The sequence below is a fragment of the Simochromis diagramma genome, unplaced genomic scaffold, assembly GCF_900408965.1.
Source record: "Simochromis diagramma unplaced genomic scaffold, fSimDia1.1 OVJJ01000333.1, whole genome shotgun sequence".
Taxonomy (NCBI): domain Eukaryota; kingdom Metazoa; phylum Chordata; class Actinopteri; order Cichliformes; family Cichlidae; genus Simochromis; species Simochromis diagramma.
In genome coordinates this window covers 1,862,765-1,882,172 of record NW_024386765.1, presented here as the reverse complement: position 1 = coordinate 1,882,172, position 19,408 = coordinate 1,862,765, and the positions used below count along the sequence as shown (strand labels likewise).

General features: G+C 40.5%; 1 protein-coding gene across 3 annotated transcripts; it reads right to left on the bottom strand.

Moving 5' to 3' along the window:
- Positions 1-1,688: 1,688 nt before the first annotated feature.
- On the bottom strand, positions 1,689-16,182 carry det1 (DET1 partner of COP1 E3 ubiquitin ligase). Of its 3 annotated transcripts, XM_040035310.1 has the most exons (10): positions 15,992-16,182; positions 15,051-15,383; positions 14,632-14,898; positions 14,328-14,540; positions 14,022-14,245; positions 10,093-10,222; positions 9,358-9,548; positions 7,184-7,375; positions 4,079-4,162; positions 1,692-3,704 (listed from the first exon to the last, which is right to left on the bottom strand). In XM_040035310.1, exons 2-9 carry the CDS (start codon positions 15,297-15,299, stop codon positions 4,126-4,128), a joined length of 1,503 nt encoding a protein of 500 aa, XP_039891244.1. In that variant the 5' UTR covers positions 15,300-15,383; positions 15,992-16,182; the 3' UTR covers positions 1,692-3,704; positions 4,079-4,125. The 3 variants fall into 3 exon arrangements, with proteins under 3 accessions (XP_039891234.1, XP_039891244.1, XP_039891224.1); XM_040035300.1 differs by having other exon boundaries at positions 1,689-4,162; XM_040035290.1 differs by lacking the exons at positions 1,692-3,704; positions 4,079-4,162 and adding an exon at positions 5,021-5,240.
- Positions 16,183-19,408: the final 3,226 nt, after the last annotated feature.

Genomic DNA, 19,408 nt, shown 5'->3' with positions numbered 1-19,408 from the left:
ATGAAATCCCCTCCTGGTAAATCTGTTCTGACCTTTTTTTCCCCCACTCACCTAGTATCCATATGATTATCTGTTCTTTTCTTCACCAGCCCGCTGATGTTTTTCACCAGTCTGTAGTAAACTTGAGCCCCACGTTCAACTGGCTGCCCTCCTTTGTTTTTTGGCATTCAAGCTTTTCATTGGAACACAGCATCAGGAAATTCAGTCCAGGTTTCAGACTGTGGACGTGGTCATTAGATATATGGTGTGTGAAACAGAACAAGAACACTTATATAAATAAAATTAAATGCAAGTTGTGTCATAATCACATCTGATGTCTAAAATTTGAAGTTCAGCTCATTTGAGAGGCTCCGTAATTAATCAAAAAGAATAGTTTATTTTATATATTTGAAATTGATATCTGTCCACTAATCAATAAAAAAGTAGAGACAATTATTCCTGAACCCAACTCAGTACTTCCAAGTTTGACCCCAAATTACAAAAATTATCTATCTATCTTTATTAACTTTAAAATAAATTATCCATAAGACAGAAAATATGATATTTCTTCAGCAGATCTCCAAGCCCATTAAAATATCTATCAGGTTATAGAACATACAAATAATATGAGTCCACTGCGTCCTTCACATTACAAGCTAAATCCTGATCAATTTTCACACAGTCCCTTAAATAACATGTCTAAACGTAAACTTTACAGCCTCTTGCTATTGCTAATTATTAGCCTGTCAATGTGCACCATGGTGACTTTGCTCAGAAAGGTGCAACAAACAGACTTGTACTTCCCACAGTGCTGTTCATATTATAGTTATGACTCAGAAACACTAACAGACTTTGAATGTGCTCAGTAAGTATGTCCTTACTGCGTCTATAGGAATTAAGAGGGTAAATATATTAACTAATTATAAGCAAGTATCACCAACTCTGTAAAAGCAGAACTTTTGGCACTTTTCTGGTCTGGATCATTTAGTTGCGAGTTAACACAATGTCACAACCTGGGAGTGGATGCCCCAGCAAATTCACCTCAACACCAGATTGTGCAATACTCGCAGAAAGTGTAACAAACAAACAACAACAAAAAAACATGTAAATTTAAAATTACAGGCCTCAGAACATGTTAAATGTTAATGTTCATGACATTACAATTAAACAATAAAGGAACAAGGACGGCATGTTTGGAAGGGCTACCAGGAGAAAGCCTCTCTGAAAAGCACTAGTTCAGTTTACAAAGTTGCAACTGATCAAACCACAAAACGTCTGGAACAATGTCCTTTGGAAAGATGAGAGCAAAGTGGAGATGTTTGGCCCCAGAACATGGTCATCGAGTCATTGCAGTCATTGAGTCGACCATGAACTCCTCTGAATACGAAAAGTATTCCTGAGAAATGTGAAGCAACTTGTCTGACAGCTAAAGTTTGGCCCAAATTGGAGAACAATGATCTCAAGCAAGCAGAAGGACTGAAACGTAAAAGAATCGAGGTGTTGCAATGGCCCAGTTAAAAGTCCAGACTTCAACCTGATTGAAATGTTGCAGAACCTTAAGAGAGCTGTGCATAAATAAATGCCCACAAACATCAATGAATCAAATCAAATGAATTTATGAAGCGCCTTGAGGCGACTTTTGTTGTGATTTGGCGCTATATAAATAAAATTGAATTGAATTGAATTGAAAATCAACACTGTACAGAAATTCCCTCACAACCAAGTGAAAGGCTGATAGTAATACAGAAAACAATTACTTCAAGTTATTGCTGTTAAAGGTGGTTCCTCAAGCTACTGAATCATGGTGTGTACTTAGTTTTTCACAGGACTGCACAGAGACCTGTGAAAATTTTATTTTTCACATACCTGTATGATATGTGCAGTGGGCTATGTTCTCTTTGACTAACAGCCTCCCGGGCTGAAACAGGACCAGACACCATATCCATCTTTTCTCATGCACCAATTATCTCATTCCTCCTCTACATGTCAGTTACATTTTTGCAGTTCTCTAAACCAGCTGTGCATATGTGAAAGTCCCCACACTTGTAGTTCACAGCTTTTTTCCCTGTCCTGTCAAAAAAAGAAGGAAAAAAAAAAATCCAGCATCCGATTGCCACTTGTCAGATTTCAGATTTAATCTTTGGAAGTTAAACTAACTCTATCCTTTTAGTTAATTGTTTACCATTTAGCCATCAATCTGTCCAATGCTGTATTAATTACTATAAGCGAACTATTTGAACCATTTGTTAAAATCTTTTTAGTTTTAACAATGTATCCATTTTTTTATTTTATTTTAAGATAAATATCTCACCATTTATTAATATATTACCTGCTGTTGCTGTTCTCCCCATTTATCCACCAGTAGTACAGACATTTAGGGATTGAGTGTGGAAGGAGGTGTACAGTCCTAAAACTTTTAATGAATTGGAAGCACCAATTTTGACCACAAGCAAAGTGGAGAACTTTGTATGACGATTACAAGCATATCTCTGGTTTGGCCTCAAATCTACCTGAGCTATTAACTCCTATTTGCTCTTAGGTGCAACATTTTTAATAGTTATCAAAGTTTGTAAGTTATACTGGGGGCTTATTTTGCATATTGAACTTTGGAATCCGTCGTTGTGTACAGTCAGGCATCTTCAAAATGTGTTTTAAATTTCAAGTTTTCATTCACACTTGAGTCCTGTGAAGACATGAGGCTGGTCCAGTTCAGTTTGAGGTGCAAAACGTGGTTTAAGGGCAGCATCAGGGTTACATCACGAGTTAGAAACAAAAGAAAGAACGTACTCTGGAGTGATGGAAACACATCTCTGTGCATGAATTTCCTAATGCTTTCATAACATCCCAAAGCGCACACAGCTTGAATCATTTTTGCTTTGATGATGAACAAAATAACATCACCTCAAAACAAAAAATGTAGAGAATCTGGTCGTCGTGCATCTGTGACTGCTGTGAACCACACTGAACATGGAGTGAAGGGCTCAGAATAAACAACAGAGTAACGCACAGTGCTGCACCAGCCTGCACATTTTCACTGGGTTCTGCTGTCCGAAACATTAAATGCAGCTGTGTGCAGTTAGATCTGTGAAGACTAGTGCTGCAACAGGAAACACTTAGGATTGTGGCCTTTTCTGGATTACATTGGTTGCGCTGTTGCCTAGACAACAGTAATTAGAAAAGACTAGGTTACCAAGCAGAGAGCGGTTATGTTTCCTTAGCAACCAAGGTCAGGGAGAAGGCTCTGTGTTTACCTGATTCTGAGGAAGGAGACAGATACAACACATCTGTCATTGTAGTAAGTACTGGGAGGCGTCAGATTCATGCAGTCATCTATTTTCCCTGCTTGCACTGAAGACTGTAACTTTAGCACCACAGTAACCTGACTGCTTTTTAATTCATCTGTGCAGAAAATAGAGCTTGTGTCAATTTCCAGCCTAACTGTCAGTGCAAGCTTTAAAAGACACGGAGAATACGAGGGGGAAGGAATCTGTTAGGAGAGCACACATTGTGTCCTCCTATATGTAGGCCTGTGTGTGCCCGCTGCGTGCTCTTCCTGTAATTAGTTGATTATCACAGCTTGTCGTCACACACAAACTTACACAAACACGCTATAATGACAATGACATAACACGGCCTCCTTAAGTATCAGTCTACCGTTTTGTCACTCCTCTGCTCACTGCTTCTATCATCCATCTTCCCTTTCCCTCGAAGCCCTTTTAGTCCGCCTGTCAGACAAAGACACACACACAAGCTTCCCATGTCCACGTGTAACCAGAGGCTATGAGAACACTTAATCCCTCAGCACCTGCTTTCCATACTACTGTGACCTCTCCGCAGCTGGCTCGGTGTGTGCCTTGTTGCCTTTACATGTTCATATCAGTGCCAGGAAGGAGGAGAGAGGTGTTAATTAATTTGCATATTTGTAGATTTGTTTGTATCCGTGCGTTTTTAGTGACACGTTTAAGCTTAAAAACATGGCCAGCGCTGTAGTGCGGAGAACAGATGGAGTGGGTATAACATGGCATCGTTATGATCCCATACAGTGCAGCAGAACAGACTGCAGGGATCAGCTTTTCAAATTAAATATGATGACACTTACACTGTGTCCTGTCTGCTCTCTGTGCGCAGGTCCAATGAGTGCCAGCATCACTTCTGGTGCTTTATAAAGCCTCTAAAGACACAGCTAGTTAAAAAAAAAAAAGTTCAGGTTTAGAGATGAAAAAGGAAAAAAATATAGAAAATTTCATTTGGAGAAACGATGCAGATTACTTGTTTCTGCACTCTAAAGTGTGTGAATAAATGAATTCATATAGAAGAATCTGAAGCAAAGAATAAACAGGGCAATTATTTATAGGGAACAATAACGCTGCTTAAATCTTCACACACACACACACCTAAAACAGTACCCAAAATGTAGATCATTTTATTGCCATAAAATATATACAAACAGTAGCATGTAAATTAAAAAACAAACTGTAAAACGAATCTAAAATAACACGACCTCTTTCCACATCCATGTGAGGAAAAAAAAAAAAAAAAAAAAAAAAAAAAGTTTGCTTGACTGCTGCTCACCGACCGGATAAGAAATTTGGACCTGAATGTGCACAGCAGGAAAAAGAAAACACCTTTGGTTCCTTCTAAGAGGTCCGGCTACCTACAGCTCCCACCTCAGCTGCACATCAATCACTCTCTACACATCTCCATTTACACTTATTCCACCCTCTCCTCCCTACAGGTCGCTCTTTGTTTGGTGGAGGAAGGGGCAAAGAGAAGGCAAAAGGGAAATGGCAGAATTGCAGCCTTCTCACTGAGGGAGAAGAGGGGCTGAGGTGCAGTGAGTGCTGTGTGATGGCAGGGGAAAGAGGAGAGGAACAGTGGTTTCCATCAGGAGAAGAATGCAGAGAGAAGGCTGCTGATTTCTCTGGAGGAGGAGACGGCGACTAAGAGAACAAAGTGTTTTGTGCCTCCCGATGGAGGACATGTTTGTTGTATTGTCACCAGTAGCTGCTAACAGAAGCCCAACAGGCCCGCAGTTTATCTCCAAGTGTGAGTCCATTTTTACGCCAGCTCCTCACGCGCACACATGTCTCATGTGGAAGTTGACCACGTACTCTGCGTTGGTGCGCTGGACAGAAATGGCAAAGGGTTCAAAAGGGTGGAAGGTGAAAGCGACCAGGCGACGCACAGCGTGATTAACCGGCCGTCCCAGCAGGCCCGCCTGGATCTTAAACTTCAGCAGGCCGGAGTCACGTGCATAAAATCTGGTGGGTCAGAGATGAGAGACACAGAAGCTGCGTTAAACTCATTTAGTCCAGTCTCTTCTTTTCTAGGACGCTCTATGATGAAAATCCAAAGTACTGTTCTTTCATCTTATTTGGGGAGCAAGCGGCTAAGACTATGACTGATTAACCTGTCAATAATTTTGCTAATCAGTTGATAAGCTTAAAAAAAAAAAAAAGGTGACAAATGGCCCTAATAATGGGTCAGGCAATCATAGCCTAGCTGTGAAAACAACAGTGTCCATTGCTTATTTCAAATTACTTTAAATTTCAGCAAATGTTTCTTCTGCACTTGGCTCCAGTCTTACTAAGAATTGACTGGTGTGACAGCATATCACAGCTCAACATTAAAATCAATTTCAATTTGCCAATTCTCATATTTTTTGAATCAAAGTGTCTGATCTAACAGCGGTTTTATAACGGCACGCACATCACCGCGTCCAGCGCCTCTAAGACACAGAAGCTACAACTGAACGAAGCTGGTTATGAAGGCACCTCGACAACTCTTATAATTATTGGCCAGAGCGTGCCAGTCTGCTCTCAGCTGTTTTTAATCATTTCAGTATAGAGTGCATAACTGAAAATGATTTCATACGCTGTAAATAATAACAGTCTGTTACATTTTTCTGATAGGCCAGTGAATGGTAAATCTAGAGAAACGATGCAGATGTGATTTTAGCTCTACGTTCTCCACAGCAGACATTTTGATGTGTAATGACGGGAAAAGCACAGGTGTAAGTTTGATACTGTTGCCAGGTCTGGTGCTCTCTAACGAATGCCAGGTGAGCTGAACGGTGCTGGTCTGTTAGCACAGGTCCCACTGAAGGACACCAGGCTCTCACTGTGGCCTCATGGAGTTTGTTTCTGACTGTTTGGTCAGACAGATGGCACGTGAGCAGTCCGTTTTAGGTTATTATGTAGGGGGGCTGGTAGTGCTGCTCCTCGCAGAAAAGAGCAAATACTGGTTTCTGCTGCTGTGTTGATGGCCTTCTAAAGCCCCAACAGCTCCCTCTTGTCTCTGTATCCTTGCATTTCTTCTACACTGTTGACACCATGATAGGAAACAGAGCAAACCACGCCATGCTGGAGGATCTGAACTACCTGTGCAACCTGCGAACCAGCGAAAAGCAAAACTGGAGAAAAAATCAGTCAGGACGTATAAGGACACCGCAGTAGTCTATGGCCAGCACCTGCAAAGCCACTGCCTTTTTGTGGGTTGCCTGTTGCACATTTTGCAGTGCACCTGTTGTCACTTCATTTACTCACACAGGTGAAATGGGCTGACAATGGTTTATGGTTTCTAACCAGACAGATTGAGCTCCCTAAGCCATTCCCTTTTTATCTTGAGTAATGTTTTATTTTCACGCCTATGTTTTCATTTTATTACTGGGATATATAAAGATAATGCCAGTGGGAACAAAAAAAAATGGCCTCAAATGATTATTTTTTTTCTAAACTAACAAAAAAAGAAAGTTACCATGTGAGAAGTTTTGTTAAATTTTCTTTCATATTTTGGTTGTTTTGCATTTTTCCAGAACATTTTATCGAAATCGTTGATGTTTAATTTACAGCTGATTAACCATTTAGTTAAGCGACAGTGTGTCCTCCACATCACTACCCAAGTTTCATAGTCAGTAAGGCTGCTGGATTACGGCACAAAAACCACCATCACAATTATTTGGTCAAAAAATGTTAATCTCAATTGTTTATCACAATTATTTATTAAGTTTATAAACAAAAAAGTGTCCTTTGGCACTGGATTTCTTTAAATATGTAAATGAAAAACAATCAGGATAAATTAAAACAAGATAGTAGTGGAAATCGCAGTCAAGAAGGAGAAAGCCTAATTTCTGGACATTAATTAGCATGAATCGCGTCATACATTAAGATTACAAGAGGACAGGTCATCCTGATGGAGTCCATACCTGATGGGGTGGTCTCCGCAGGTCTTAGGCCTCTCCATCACTGATACCCACTTGTCATCATAGCTGAAGAGGGAGAGGTCGAGGTAAGGGCTGCTGCTGTAGGACTGTGCGCTGATGGGCAGCTGACCCAGCAGCCGACGCACCGCTTCGGTATGGCCGCCGTATTTGGCATTCACAATAGTGTCCTTAAATCTGAAGCGGCAGACAGACAGCTCAACATTAGCTAACCCCTGTGATCCTGAATTGTCTTGTTTCCACTGCAGCTGGGTTTATGTGCAAATTCTCCATTTATTGAATAGATTTCTATAAATGGCATTTAAAATCAAAAACACTTTTCTGAGAACTTTTTATAAATTGTAGTCTCCAAACTCTCACTATATATTTCCAGCACTCAGCAGTGACTCGGTGGTCTCACTCCTCCTCTCTCCCTTCACTCTTCTAAGCTCGGGATCCATATTTTTCAGACGTGCTCTCACTTTGTTTCATACTACATTATCTCCAGTCTTACCGGCCTGTCTGTTTCGCTCTACCTGGCTTGTGCTAGACTGAAGCCCTCTGAACTGGGCTTCACTGCCAGCTAGTTGTAAGTGGTACAAATCGGGTTTGCGGAATGTGCTCACCAGCTTTCAATTTCTCCCCTCCTCCTGTCCGACATCAATTTTCACCACTCTAAAATCCAATTCTGAGCTCTTTTCCTCACTCAAACTATCCTTTATCGTCTCCTCCTTCTCCAGCGCCCCTCCTTGCCACCCCATTCTGCTTTACCCTCCACAGGAGGATTTTGTCACCTATGCTGGCCAGTCAAACCACCAAATTCAATCACAGTTCCTCCAGCCACACTAACCGTCTTAATGTCTTTCTTCTATATCCAGATTAAGTCCTAAAACTCCTTTCCTCCCTCCTTTAGGCGATCGTTGCTGATCTGCTTCACTTCCTGACCACTGTCTTAAAATCCTCCCTGACATTTGATGCTGTGTGGCATTAGGAACATTTTCTTCTTTTATTTAGAATCCAACGTGACCTGATCTGTTTTTTAGGGTTTTTTGCATTTTCCATTCATAATCACAGACTGTAAATAAAAGATGGAAAAGCCACCTTGAACGTGATGGTAATGTGCTCTGTGTGCTCTGTTTATAGGTTGGGTTTTGAAGACAAACATGAATATATTTGGACTAGTTGTCAGCTAATGCTAGTAAGCTTGGTTAGCAGCAGTGTCCACAGATAGTATTATGGGTACATAACACAGATAGTGGCTAATTAAATAAAAATACAAATAAAAATGCCATGACACGTCCAGAGACCTGATTCACAGCTTTTTAATGCCAACATTAAAAAGTTGTTAATCTTACAGCCTGGAACAAAAAGTGGTTTTGGCCTGTATGAACAGTTTCTTCCTTCATAACAACTGTATGGTGGGTAAATGTCTTATAGACAGAGAGAGCGCTGTAGCTAATAGCTCGTAGCTTGGCCTCATCTTCATTAACGTGAGTCACTGAACTGGTCCTCATCATTGTATTTGTACTGTTGGTGCTTTCTGGTATCTTTCTTCTCTTCTTTGATCCCTTGCTGCATTAGGTCTGGATCGACTCATGCGCTGCTGTGAGTGCCAATGGTTGTCGAATTTCCTTCACAACCCGTTTCCATGCATTGCGATCGTTGGCCTGGCCTCGTCGAGATTTATTCTGCAATCTCTGATGTCATCTTCTGGTATATTATCTACCAAATAATACAGCTTACTGTGTGGTGCAGTTGTTACTGTTATCTGTTACTGTGTCTCTCTGTTAGACCAATACAATCTGTATTCGCTAACCAGGCACGTTAGAAATAGATGGCAACTTAGCTATCTAATGCTAGATGATCTATCATCATCTTGTCCAAAATATGGTTACTTCTGGTTATAAAAGAAACCAATATGGCAGTGATCAAAATGGTAAAAAACAGCTCCAAGAGTCCAAAACTAGATTGTGATGGTATGGTGGCTTATGCCATTTTATATATACAGTCTATAGTAAAGGTAAGAATCTTAATCTTAACTGAAGCCTAATCTGCAAGACTCACTTTGGCAGAAATCTTCAAATGAGATAAAATGTAGTTTTTGGCATTATGCATCGACTTTGTTAATCATCACCATGTGGCTACTTTTTCATCATTTCACTTTAATTTTTAGTCGGTACCTTCTCTGGACCTGCCGTGCGTAGTTATTTGATGAAGCAGAGCAGGGGAACTGGACAGCTTGGCTGTGCAGGGTAGCATTTCTGAACAGGTCGCAGAAATTCTCAAACAGCTCCAGCAGCTGGTCGGAGGTGTTCTCGAAGACAGCCAGCACCTCCGTGGACACCATGTTGTACACAACAAAGAAGGATGGCTGTGAGAGATCCAAACAGGGGAGTGGAAATTTAGAGAAACACAACAAATCATTCTGTAATTATTTACTTTAATTAATTTAATCGGTAATTAATACTTTGATGTAGCTATGTTTTTTAAAACCATGATCAAGGCCTTTAATGGAGAGAACAAAAAAAACATAGTCAGACACGAGACATTCATTCTAGCATCATTAAAGCTTTGAAGGCTTCAGCATGTTTACATTACAGGGTCACTGCAAGTTGAATATGGCAATGTTTATAAAGTCTTCAAGGGTAAATTAAAAATGGCTGATTAGCTCAGAAGTCAAATGTGACATTTCTTGAAAATAAACTGAGCATTAATTAGGTCTATTTGTTGCCACAGTGAATTCAGAACTGAACAGAATCTGTAGGACAAGCGTATCCTTGGAGACCTGAAAGAGGAATTCCTGTTACACAGCACAAACAACAAAGGACAGAGAGAGAGAGAGGCTGGGGAAAGCAACAAAGAGAGGAGAGGGAGGAATTCAAACTCAGATCATATTTTCTGTGTGCTCTCTCTACCTGCGAGGGGTCGGTAACTCTGAGCGTGACCACGTCTTCGCTGGTGTATTTGATGAAGAGGTGATGCTCATCCAACAGCTGCATCTTCCACATCCTTAAACGTTTCAGCTGATCAAAAAACTGGAAAAACCTGCAAACAAACAAAAAAGGAAACTTACATGCTGGATGGCCTTTAATTAATCATAGATGCACAGTGGACAAAACCATGAAGAGTTTTAGTGCTTCAGCAGTTAATTTACTCACACAGCATTACACAGAAAATGAGATAACACTAAATAAGCTGAGCTGAAAAACCTTGCCAATTACACAAGTCAGAATTTTGCCAAGCAAATTTAATTAAACTTTAAAATATGAATATTTGTCTGTTCTATTGTCTTTCTTTCTTTTTTGAATTTAACACCGTCACCATCTTACACTTTATTAGACAGTAAATGTGAAGAGCCAGACAGGAAATTTTGGGTAGAAAGAGAAGTGGACTGGCATGTAGTAAAGGTCATACGAATACGAATTAAACAGATATATGGCATGTGTGCCATGTATGTATAAGGCTGCCCCTACTTCTTTTTAAATCTGTCTGGCAATCAGAAAAACATGCATGAATTCAGTGATAGCCTGATTCTGTCTGAGTGTTTTTCCTGTTAAAAGGGAGTTCTTCCTTCCCACTGTCCCCAAGTGCCTGCTCAAAAGACAAATGTCTGATTGTTGAGGTTTTCTCTCTGATATTGTAAGATCTTTGCTATACAATATAAAGCGCCTTGATGCGACTCATTGTGAAGACGGGTATAAACAAATCACAGGAGCAACGGGGGAGGTGTTCTGGTAGAGATGGGCAATATGACCAAAAATATTTATCGTGATATACATTTGAAAATTTGCGATAACGATATAACTGACGACATAATTGTCACTAGACAAAATATTTTACAACTCCACAACTTTAAACAAGCAGCTATTTTTTGTGCATTAAAGTTATATAAAAATGTAACAGTGCAAATGCAAATTCCTCGCTGACAGTTTAACCAAAAGGCATTTCCCGTGGAAATTGGCCGACATATCCTCAGCATAACCATGTATAATATCCACAAAACTTAAAAAGAGGTTATACACATACAATACGGTAATATTATGTTGAAGCACAGTATGTATCACTCCACGAGGCTCCTGCCTATGATAGCCGTAGTGCTCCGACAATCCATCAAGCGGTGCGGGTTCGCAGCTCAGCAAAGTCGTACTAAAACATTTGACAGATTTTTGAGCGCCATGTACGACATAAAATCGTTTCAAGGTCAGTAAACACAACCAGAATTCATACATAAGGCACACAGGATTATAAGGGGCACTGTCGATTTTCAGAAAAATCAAAGGATTGATTTTAAGTGTGCCGTATTTTCCAAAAAAAAAACCAAAAAAACCACAGTAATAATGACGGCCCGCTAGCATGCTCTACCAAAAATAGTGCTTTGTTGTGTATCTGACGGACAAAAGCTAAACCAGTTCCACACCACTGAAGTTGCAGCAATTTTACAAACCAATTCTGGTTCATCAGTTTCATTCAACGATCCGCTTTCGCCCTCCTCATTCTCCGTCGCCGCGCTTTTTCTGCCATGTGCGTATGTAAACAAAGGCCCTGCGCGTTTGACCCATATTCTATCGCAATATTTCATTTTCTTATCGTTGCCCAACATTATACCGGTATTACCGTGAACGGTATAAGCCCAGCCCTAGTTTCTGGGAATTATAGTATACATCGAATGTACAATGGCTTTACTTTTCAGATCAGAATCAACATCCATGACTTTGTATAAAATTCAAGATGGAATTGACAAACAGATGAAAATACATGCCAAGGAACCGGAGATAATTGTGTCACTCTGTGACAGCCACGAGATAAGACGGTGCAGTTTCAGGCTTCAGATTTGAGCTACAGCTGATGATTAGTTTTTCAGTACCGATTGTGACTCAAATCAACCACTTGATAGATAAAGTTTAAAAATGCGCATCACAATTCTCCAAAGCCATACATACCATTTGATTTTAACCTTGAACCAAAATTAAAATACCCCCAAAATCTTTACTCTAAGTTAATCTAAGATTAAAGAAATGTTCTCATTAGAGAGCCTGGAAACAATCATAAACATCTATCACAACCTGTGATGACATTTAGTACAACTCCCTCTGCAGACAACAAAGGCTTTCTTATTCGTCCATACAGGCATAGAGATACAAAATATGGCAACCAATAATCAAGAAAATTGAATTATTTTTCTGATAATGGAATTTGAGTTGATAATTACATCCAATAATGTGGAGCCTCCTCAACATCCGGCTGAGCATCCGATTTTTTTGCCTCTCTCTCCTCTGCCATCTTTTGCTGCCCATTTATAGAAGGGCGGTGCACCTCGCATGCATTGAGGACATAAGTGAGTGAAGAATGGCTGGAGTGAATGACAATCGGGCTCTTTCTCCATATTCAGCAAAATCCAACACTGAGAGATGGCACAAGCAATTTATCGTTTGAAGAAGAAGAACATAAACACGATGAGTCCTATACTCGCAGCTCCTTCTACATCCACCTTTGGTGTGCTTTCCCAGAAGTAGATGCAGAACCCATAAACAACATACAAGCAAACACACCCATCATGAAAAGTGCGTACATATGTCAGGATGTCAGTGGTGCAGTTTGAGCTTTTGTTGGCAGAGTTAGGACCAAATCTAAGGAGGCAGAGAAGGATTATATTATAACAGCGTTATTTTACCATTTCCATATCAATGTATATTCAGTGGCAGTCCGCATTTTGAGTTATAACTGCGCTTGTTGCCAAATGCAGTGGTCTGATTGGTCCGATTGGTCTATTCGCATATTGAAAGGAAAAAAAAAAAAAGCCACAAATTTGTTCTTTTAAATGATGCAGTTAGTGTGAACAGCTGCATTAGGAACAGGTGAGTCTGAAAGATCTTTGTGACACACAAAACATTTGTATGAATTTTTTGTGTCTGTGTTTAAAGGCCTCAGGGCTCTGTCAGCATATTCAATTCAATTTTATTTATACAGCGCCAAATCACAACAACAGTCACCTCAAGGCGTTTTATATTGTAAGGTAGACCCCACAATAATACATACAGAGAAAAACCATAAACCAAAAACAATCATATGACCCTATGAGCAAGCACTTTGGCGACAGTGGGAAGGAAACAGGAAGAAACCTCCAGCAGAACCAGGCTCAGGGAGGGGCGGCCATCTGCCGCAAATCCACGGCAGCATATCCACATAGATATACATTTTTTCCTGTCCACATTTGCATGCCATTATTCTCCACAACAAAGGTTATTTTTTTAATCAGATCTTAAATTATGGAGCGGTCCTTAATATTTGACTGTTTGGATATAAATTAATTGGGTCTAAATATTGAAGTATATACAATATCAGATTGCCCTTGAACTTGACATCCCTTTCACTCAAAAGTGCCTAATCTTGCTCTCCTAGCAGTGCACAGCAGCATTTTCCCCACATACAAACTTAATAATAAATAAGCAAATAGCAAATTACACTTAGCGGAGATTCCACCTCTACTGTCTAGAAAAGCAGCTCACAGTTATTCACCCCCTCTCGACATCTGCTACGAGTTAGACAACCATTTTAACCACAACCAGGTGGAGATCTGATGCCACCACACTCAGCTTATCAAAACTGCAGAACAGGCAATAAAGTTTGAGTCTGTCAACAGTTTGACAACATATTGGAGAAGAAGATTATTATCTCTGCAGGAAATGCTGCACAGGAACAGGAAGCTCTCCACCCTAATATTTTATGTGGCTGAGGATTTAGTTTTAAGTTATAAGTAAGTGAGTACTAGAGATAAATAACTGTAAAGGGCTTTCTGTCACTATATGCAGTTCATTCAAGTCGACTGATCCAACATGATCACTACCTCCTCTTGGCTGTGGCGCTGCCGTCCTGCTCTGCCCTCCTCCAGAGGTAGACCAACAGTCTGTGCTTGAGGGAGTTGATGGTTTTGTCGGTGTACAGACGGGCGAAGCCTGGCTGATTCTCAGCTTGAGTTTCCGTATAAACAGCTGAAAGAGTCAAGAGGTCGTCCTCATAACAGAACCGACCGATAGTCCTCACATCCAGAAAAGTTCCGTCTGGAGTCACCTGACACAGCCACAAAAGCAAATTATTAACGCTTTATATCACAGACTGTCTCATCACTGCAACATGCTATTTAAATACTCACCTGGAAGACATGGATGGTCTGCTGCTGGACCGACAGCACAGCCAGGATGTTCCTGTAGAGGTAGAGGCCCTGGTTGTGTGACAGGATGATTTTGTCACACTTAAATGACCTGGTGTCACATAGCCTACCAGTGTGGAGATCGATGATGTGGAGAGAGTAGTCTTCTAAAGGAGACCGGGGGTTGGGAGTCACGGATTCATTGTTGCGGTACACCTGGTGGGAGAAATGTAGATGAAAGGAGCAGCAGGAGAAAAATAAATCATTTCTGCATCTTCCTTTTTTAAATTTTCTACTAAGCTGATACCTCAAAGAAGAATGGGGGCGGTTCCTCAGGAACATAAACAGCCGATCCGACAATGACATAGCGGCAGTCGTCTGTGAAGAGGCTGCACTCCCGGTTCAGGTGCTCTCCATTCGAGGCCACATTTGTAACGTGGAGCAAAGAGAAAAAGCGCTCAAACAGGCGTCCTCGTATGTTGAGGGAGCGCTGATCGTTGGTGGTGAGAAGAGTCTCTCCTTCTTGGCCTCTAAGCAGATCCTGAGCTGCCTGGCAGCCTTGGTATTCGTATATCTGTATGATGAACAACAACAACAATATTTTCTGGTGAATTTCTTATTTCAACAGACTGTGTGAGTTACACTCTGGACCAGATGGAAGATAAGAATCACACAAGATATTTGGATTAGGGAATGTGAAATAATAGAGGGTTTGTCTCCTCTTACCTCTAGGGAGGTTTGGTCAGAGGAGAAGGCGATAAAACAGCGTCCATCTGGTGAAAATTTCCTGAGGAAGCAGGGTGGCTTCTCCACGTTAACCACTGTGAAGTTGGGGAACAGGTTCTGGTGGAAACAGCGCACTCGGTACCAGTGAGCTCCAGGTCGACCGGAGCAGATCCTACGCTTCTCAAGACGATGGACCACATTCTGATTTTGGATGCGTCTTGGTTTCAAGGTTGGGAAGTCCTCATCCATAGTTGTCTGACTCTCAAACCCCCTCACAGTAGGCAGTTGGGTTGTTAGCAGTTACAGGTAAGCAGCTACATCACGAGTATAGCCCTGTTACATGTGTGTTTTAAGGGAAAGTGAGAGATGAAAGTGTTAAATGGTTTTGATATCTGTCAAAGTTTTAGAGATGGCGAGTTTTACTTTTACATGTGCACCTGCTATTATGACAGAAAGATAGACTCTAGCAAACTACGCAATCCAAGAACTTGTAAAACCTTTAAATTTTCTTCCTGTCTTCATGTTCAGGCCTGTGAAACAGACTGTGTGAGATTTTGGAGCTATATGCCCAAACTAAAACAAGTGTGATTATTTCACTTTAACATCCATATGGCCCATACCATCAGTAGCTGTCACATTTAGGACAACACAGATGGTTAACAAAAAGCAAACTTAACAAATGGGTCCTAACATTTTAAGACAAACATACGACATGTAAAGAATGGGCTAAGTTAAGTAAACCATCTGTAAGACATGGTTTCTTCTCTTTTTTGCGTCTTCTTTGAGCCTTTAACGTAAATTGCATACCTGGACGTTTGATAAAATGATCAATAAAAATAAACTGTTGCATGTCTAAAAAGAAGCTTTCTGTCTTCTCCAAGTCCAGCAGCTTGTGTTAGCAACAGCGTTAAGTTTGGCTGACGAGATCGAGTTTAACTTACCTCCGAAGCGTTCACAACTAGTCACCAACGTGAGTCTCCTCTTATTCGCATACGCTAAAATAATTTCATTCAGCCCACTGAGTCATTGTAACCTGCCACGTTTCTCCAAATCCCAGAAAGCCCGAGGAGTCTCTGGATTCATGAGCCGCTGTGCTTGTTGTTAGACAGCTTATCAGGAAACGTAGAAGAAGACCGCAGACGCCAAAGGGCTGCCATTTAAAACAGCGCCCCCACGTCCTTCTAAGGTGAAGGAGGATATTGCAGTCTGTGACAACGAGGGACTACAGAGAGTAATGTGCAAAGCTAATCTTTGACATGGCTGTAGTGATACTTTTGTACAGTGTAGAAAACTTGCTCAGATCTTTGCCCTAATACAGATGTATTAGCATACATGAAAAGCTTGAAAATTATTTGGTTTTTAACAACTTTTTTGCAAGACTCTAGAAAAGAGAATGTCATAACCCTCTAATAAATGTAATGTAGTGTACACTCATTGGCATTTATTAGGTACAAATTGCTAATACAGGGTTGTGCCCCCTCAGAACTGCCCTAATTCTTCATGACATTCTTCATGACACAGATTCAATATGGTGCTGGAAACACCTGAGAGATTTTGGACCATATTGATAGCGTCACACAGTTGTAGCATTTTTATTGGTAGCACATCAGTGATGCAAATTGTGTTCCACCACATGTCAAATGTGCTCTGTTGGACTGAGATCTGGTGACTGTGGAAGCCATTTGATTTGGCCAGACAACATTTTTCCAATCTTCTACTGACCAGTTTTGGTGACTCAGTGCAAACTGTATCCTCAGTTTTCTGTTCTTACCTGACAGGAGGGACACCCAGCATGGTGTTCTGCTGATGTAGCCCATCTGATACAAGAAGGACCAAATCACTGTGTGTTCAGAGATGGTTTTCTGCAAGAGTTTATATCTGAGTTACTGCTGTCTTCCTGTCAAATTAGACTGGGGATACTGTCCATGATTTAATAAGCCAGTAATCACCATAAATAAAGCAGTACATAATTACTTATTTACTGCTTTGTAGCATTAAATAAGTAAAGTAACAACAAATGTAAAAAAAAGAAAGTGACAGAGTACACAGTAATATATTTGTCATTGTAAGATTTTACTATACATAATACTAATGCTACTTATTAAAACACAAAGTTTGCTTTGATTTTTAAAAATTATTAAATGCCAGTAACAGACATACCTTTGTGAAATAAATAAATAAATCGATATTTGTTATCAAATGACACGTTTGTGATTACACTATATAAGCTAAAGTGTAGCCAACTTAACTTAAATGTCTTTAATCAAATGACAGTTATTTTTTCCCAAATTTTATTAACAATATAGAAAACATACTGTTAGGTGTAGGCTGTGTGCAGACAGGAATCGTGGACCCAAAAGTGCAGACACTCGGAGGCACAAAGTAAACTCAAAAAACAGCTTTAATGCTGAACTAAAAAGATACCAGAACTGAGACCGACCGACCGACCGACCGACCGCACGCACGCACGCACGCACGCACGCACGCACGCACGCACGCACGCACGCACGCACGCACGCACGCACGCACGCACGCACGCACGCACGCACGCACGCACGCACGCACGCACGCACAGCAAAATAAACAGTAGATCACGACACAGACACAGAGAAACACAGGGCTTAAATACACAGAGGGAGCAATCAGGGAATGGGTAACAGGAGGGAAACACAGCTGGGGCAAATCAGACCTAACGAGACAAAGGAAGCAAAACCAGACACATTAACATCAGACAAGGACCTTCAAAATAAAACAGGAAACATGACACAGACTGAACTAAAGACACAGACTCGCACGCACTGCAACAGAAGGAACAGAGATGTGGGACCAGGGCAGACACAGACACTGACTGGACACGGGGATATAGCAACTAAGGACACACAGAGACGCGAACTAGACAAGGGGATACAGCTGACAGGGGAGACAGAGCAACTAGAGAAGACAGAGACATAAACCATAAGACAGAACTCAAAGAAACCAAAGACTAGAAATTATAAATAATATAATAAACTCTAAAACCCTGGGTCAACGACCCAGGCATCCTAACACATACAGGGGCCGATCAGCAGTCAAAAGCAACAAAAGCAGCAACAACACAAGCTGAAGTATAAAAATATTCCAATGCCAGCTAGATAAAAACAAAGGAAATGCAACAAAATAAAAAACGGTGCTGTTTATCTTACCATTACTGTATTTTAGAAGCAAATATAGTGTCTTGTACTCTATAACATTTCTTTTTGTATTTTACTAATTTTAAAGATTGACTGAAAGGCATTAAGTCATTTTTGCAATAATTCCAAATAGGCTTAGTTTATAAATACCTACATTTATCAATGAAAACTTTACTGAGAAAATTAAATTACTAATCAAAAAGTCCAACTTTCAGTCCTTAATACACATTTTTAAATTCAGTTTCCTTTAATGTTAGTGGGGCCAGCACTCCAGAAAAACTGCACTGACAAACAAAGAAATACACGATCCAAAAAAGCAAAACCACAAACACCAAAACAAACCGGTGGTTGTATAAATCATGTTAAAAAAATTTAAAATGTGACTTTATTTCAATAGCCTGTTGTTTCAGAAAACCTATTAGCATGATCTGGAACATACTCTGTAACTAACGTTTCATATAGATTAAAAAAAAAAATCACTTTATCAGCTTTTTGATTGGCTTTCCCCCGCTGCCCGCTGCTTTCCTTCTGTGAGCATCTTCCTTTTCTTCGGCTTAGTTAGCTCCCGCCTGTCTGGTGCTCACTCTTTTGATAATTCTGCACGTGCTAATGCGGACATCAATCCTTAGCATCAGATAGCGAACTACGAGAGGAAGTCGGTATCGATATTTTTGTCCCACCATTACTACTTCATTTTTCTGAGCATCCCAGTGTATCCTTTCACTGAACTCATTTTTAAGTGGGTAATTGCAGTGGACTGCATTTCGATGAGAACCTTATAGTGGCCAAAAATGAGCCAAATGCACACCTGCTGATTTCACTGAAGTGCCAATTTGCTGATCAGTAGGTGGGTTTGCAGGTGAGGAGCAAGTGCTCCCAAAGACTTTGAACATGATTATAATTGCTTTGACTAAATTGGCAGGGAAAAACAACAGACCTTTGGCCACTGAACCTACAGTGTATATAACTGTCCTGTTTGTTTAGCCTATGTCATTTAACTGATTTGTTTATAGCAGCACGTAGCATACGTGAACCCAAGGTGACCTGTGCTTTGCTCCCCATAATGACAGATAATTAAATTATGATTATCCTCTTTCAATGAGGCATGTTCTTGAGGATGGAGAATAGCATTATAAAAAGAAAAAGAAAAATGCTCAGAGCACATTGGTCTTGGAAGACTGCTAATGG

Coding starts and splice junctions, on each gene's coding strand:
- det1 (XM_040035290.1), bottom strand. CDS start 15,299: ATGGATGAGGACTTCCCAACCTTGAAACCAAGACGCATCCAAAATCAG. Junction 14,899..15,050: donor CTGACCAAACCTCCCTAGAG/GTAAGAGGAGAC, acceptor TTCATCATACAG/ATATACGAATACCAAGGCTG. Junction 14,246..14,327: donor AGACCATCCATGTCTTCCAG/GTGAGTATTTAA, acceptor TGGCTGTGTCAG/GTGACTCCAGACGGAACTTT.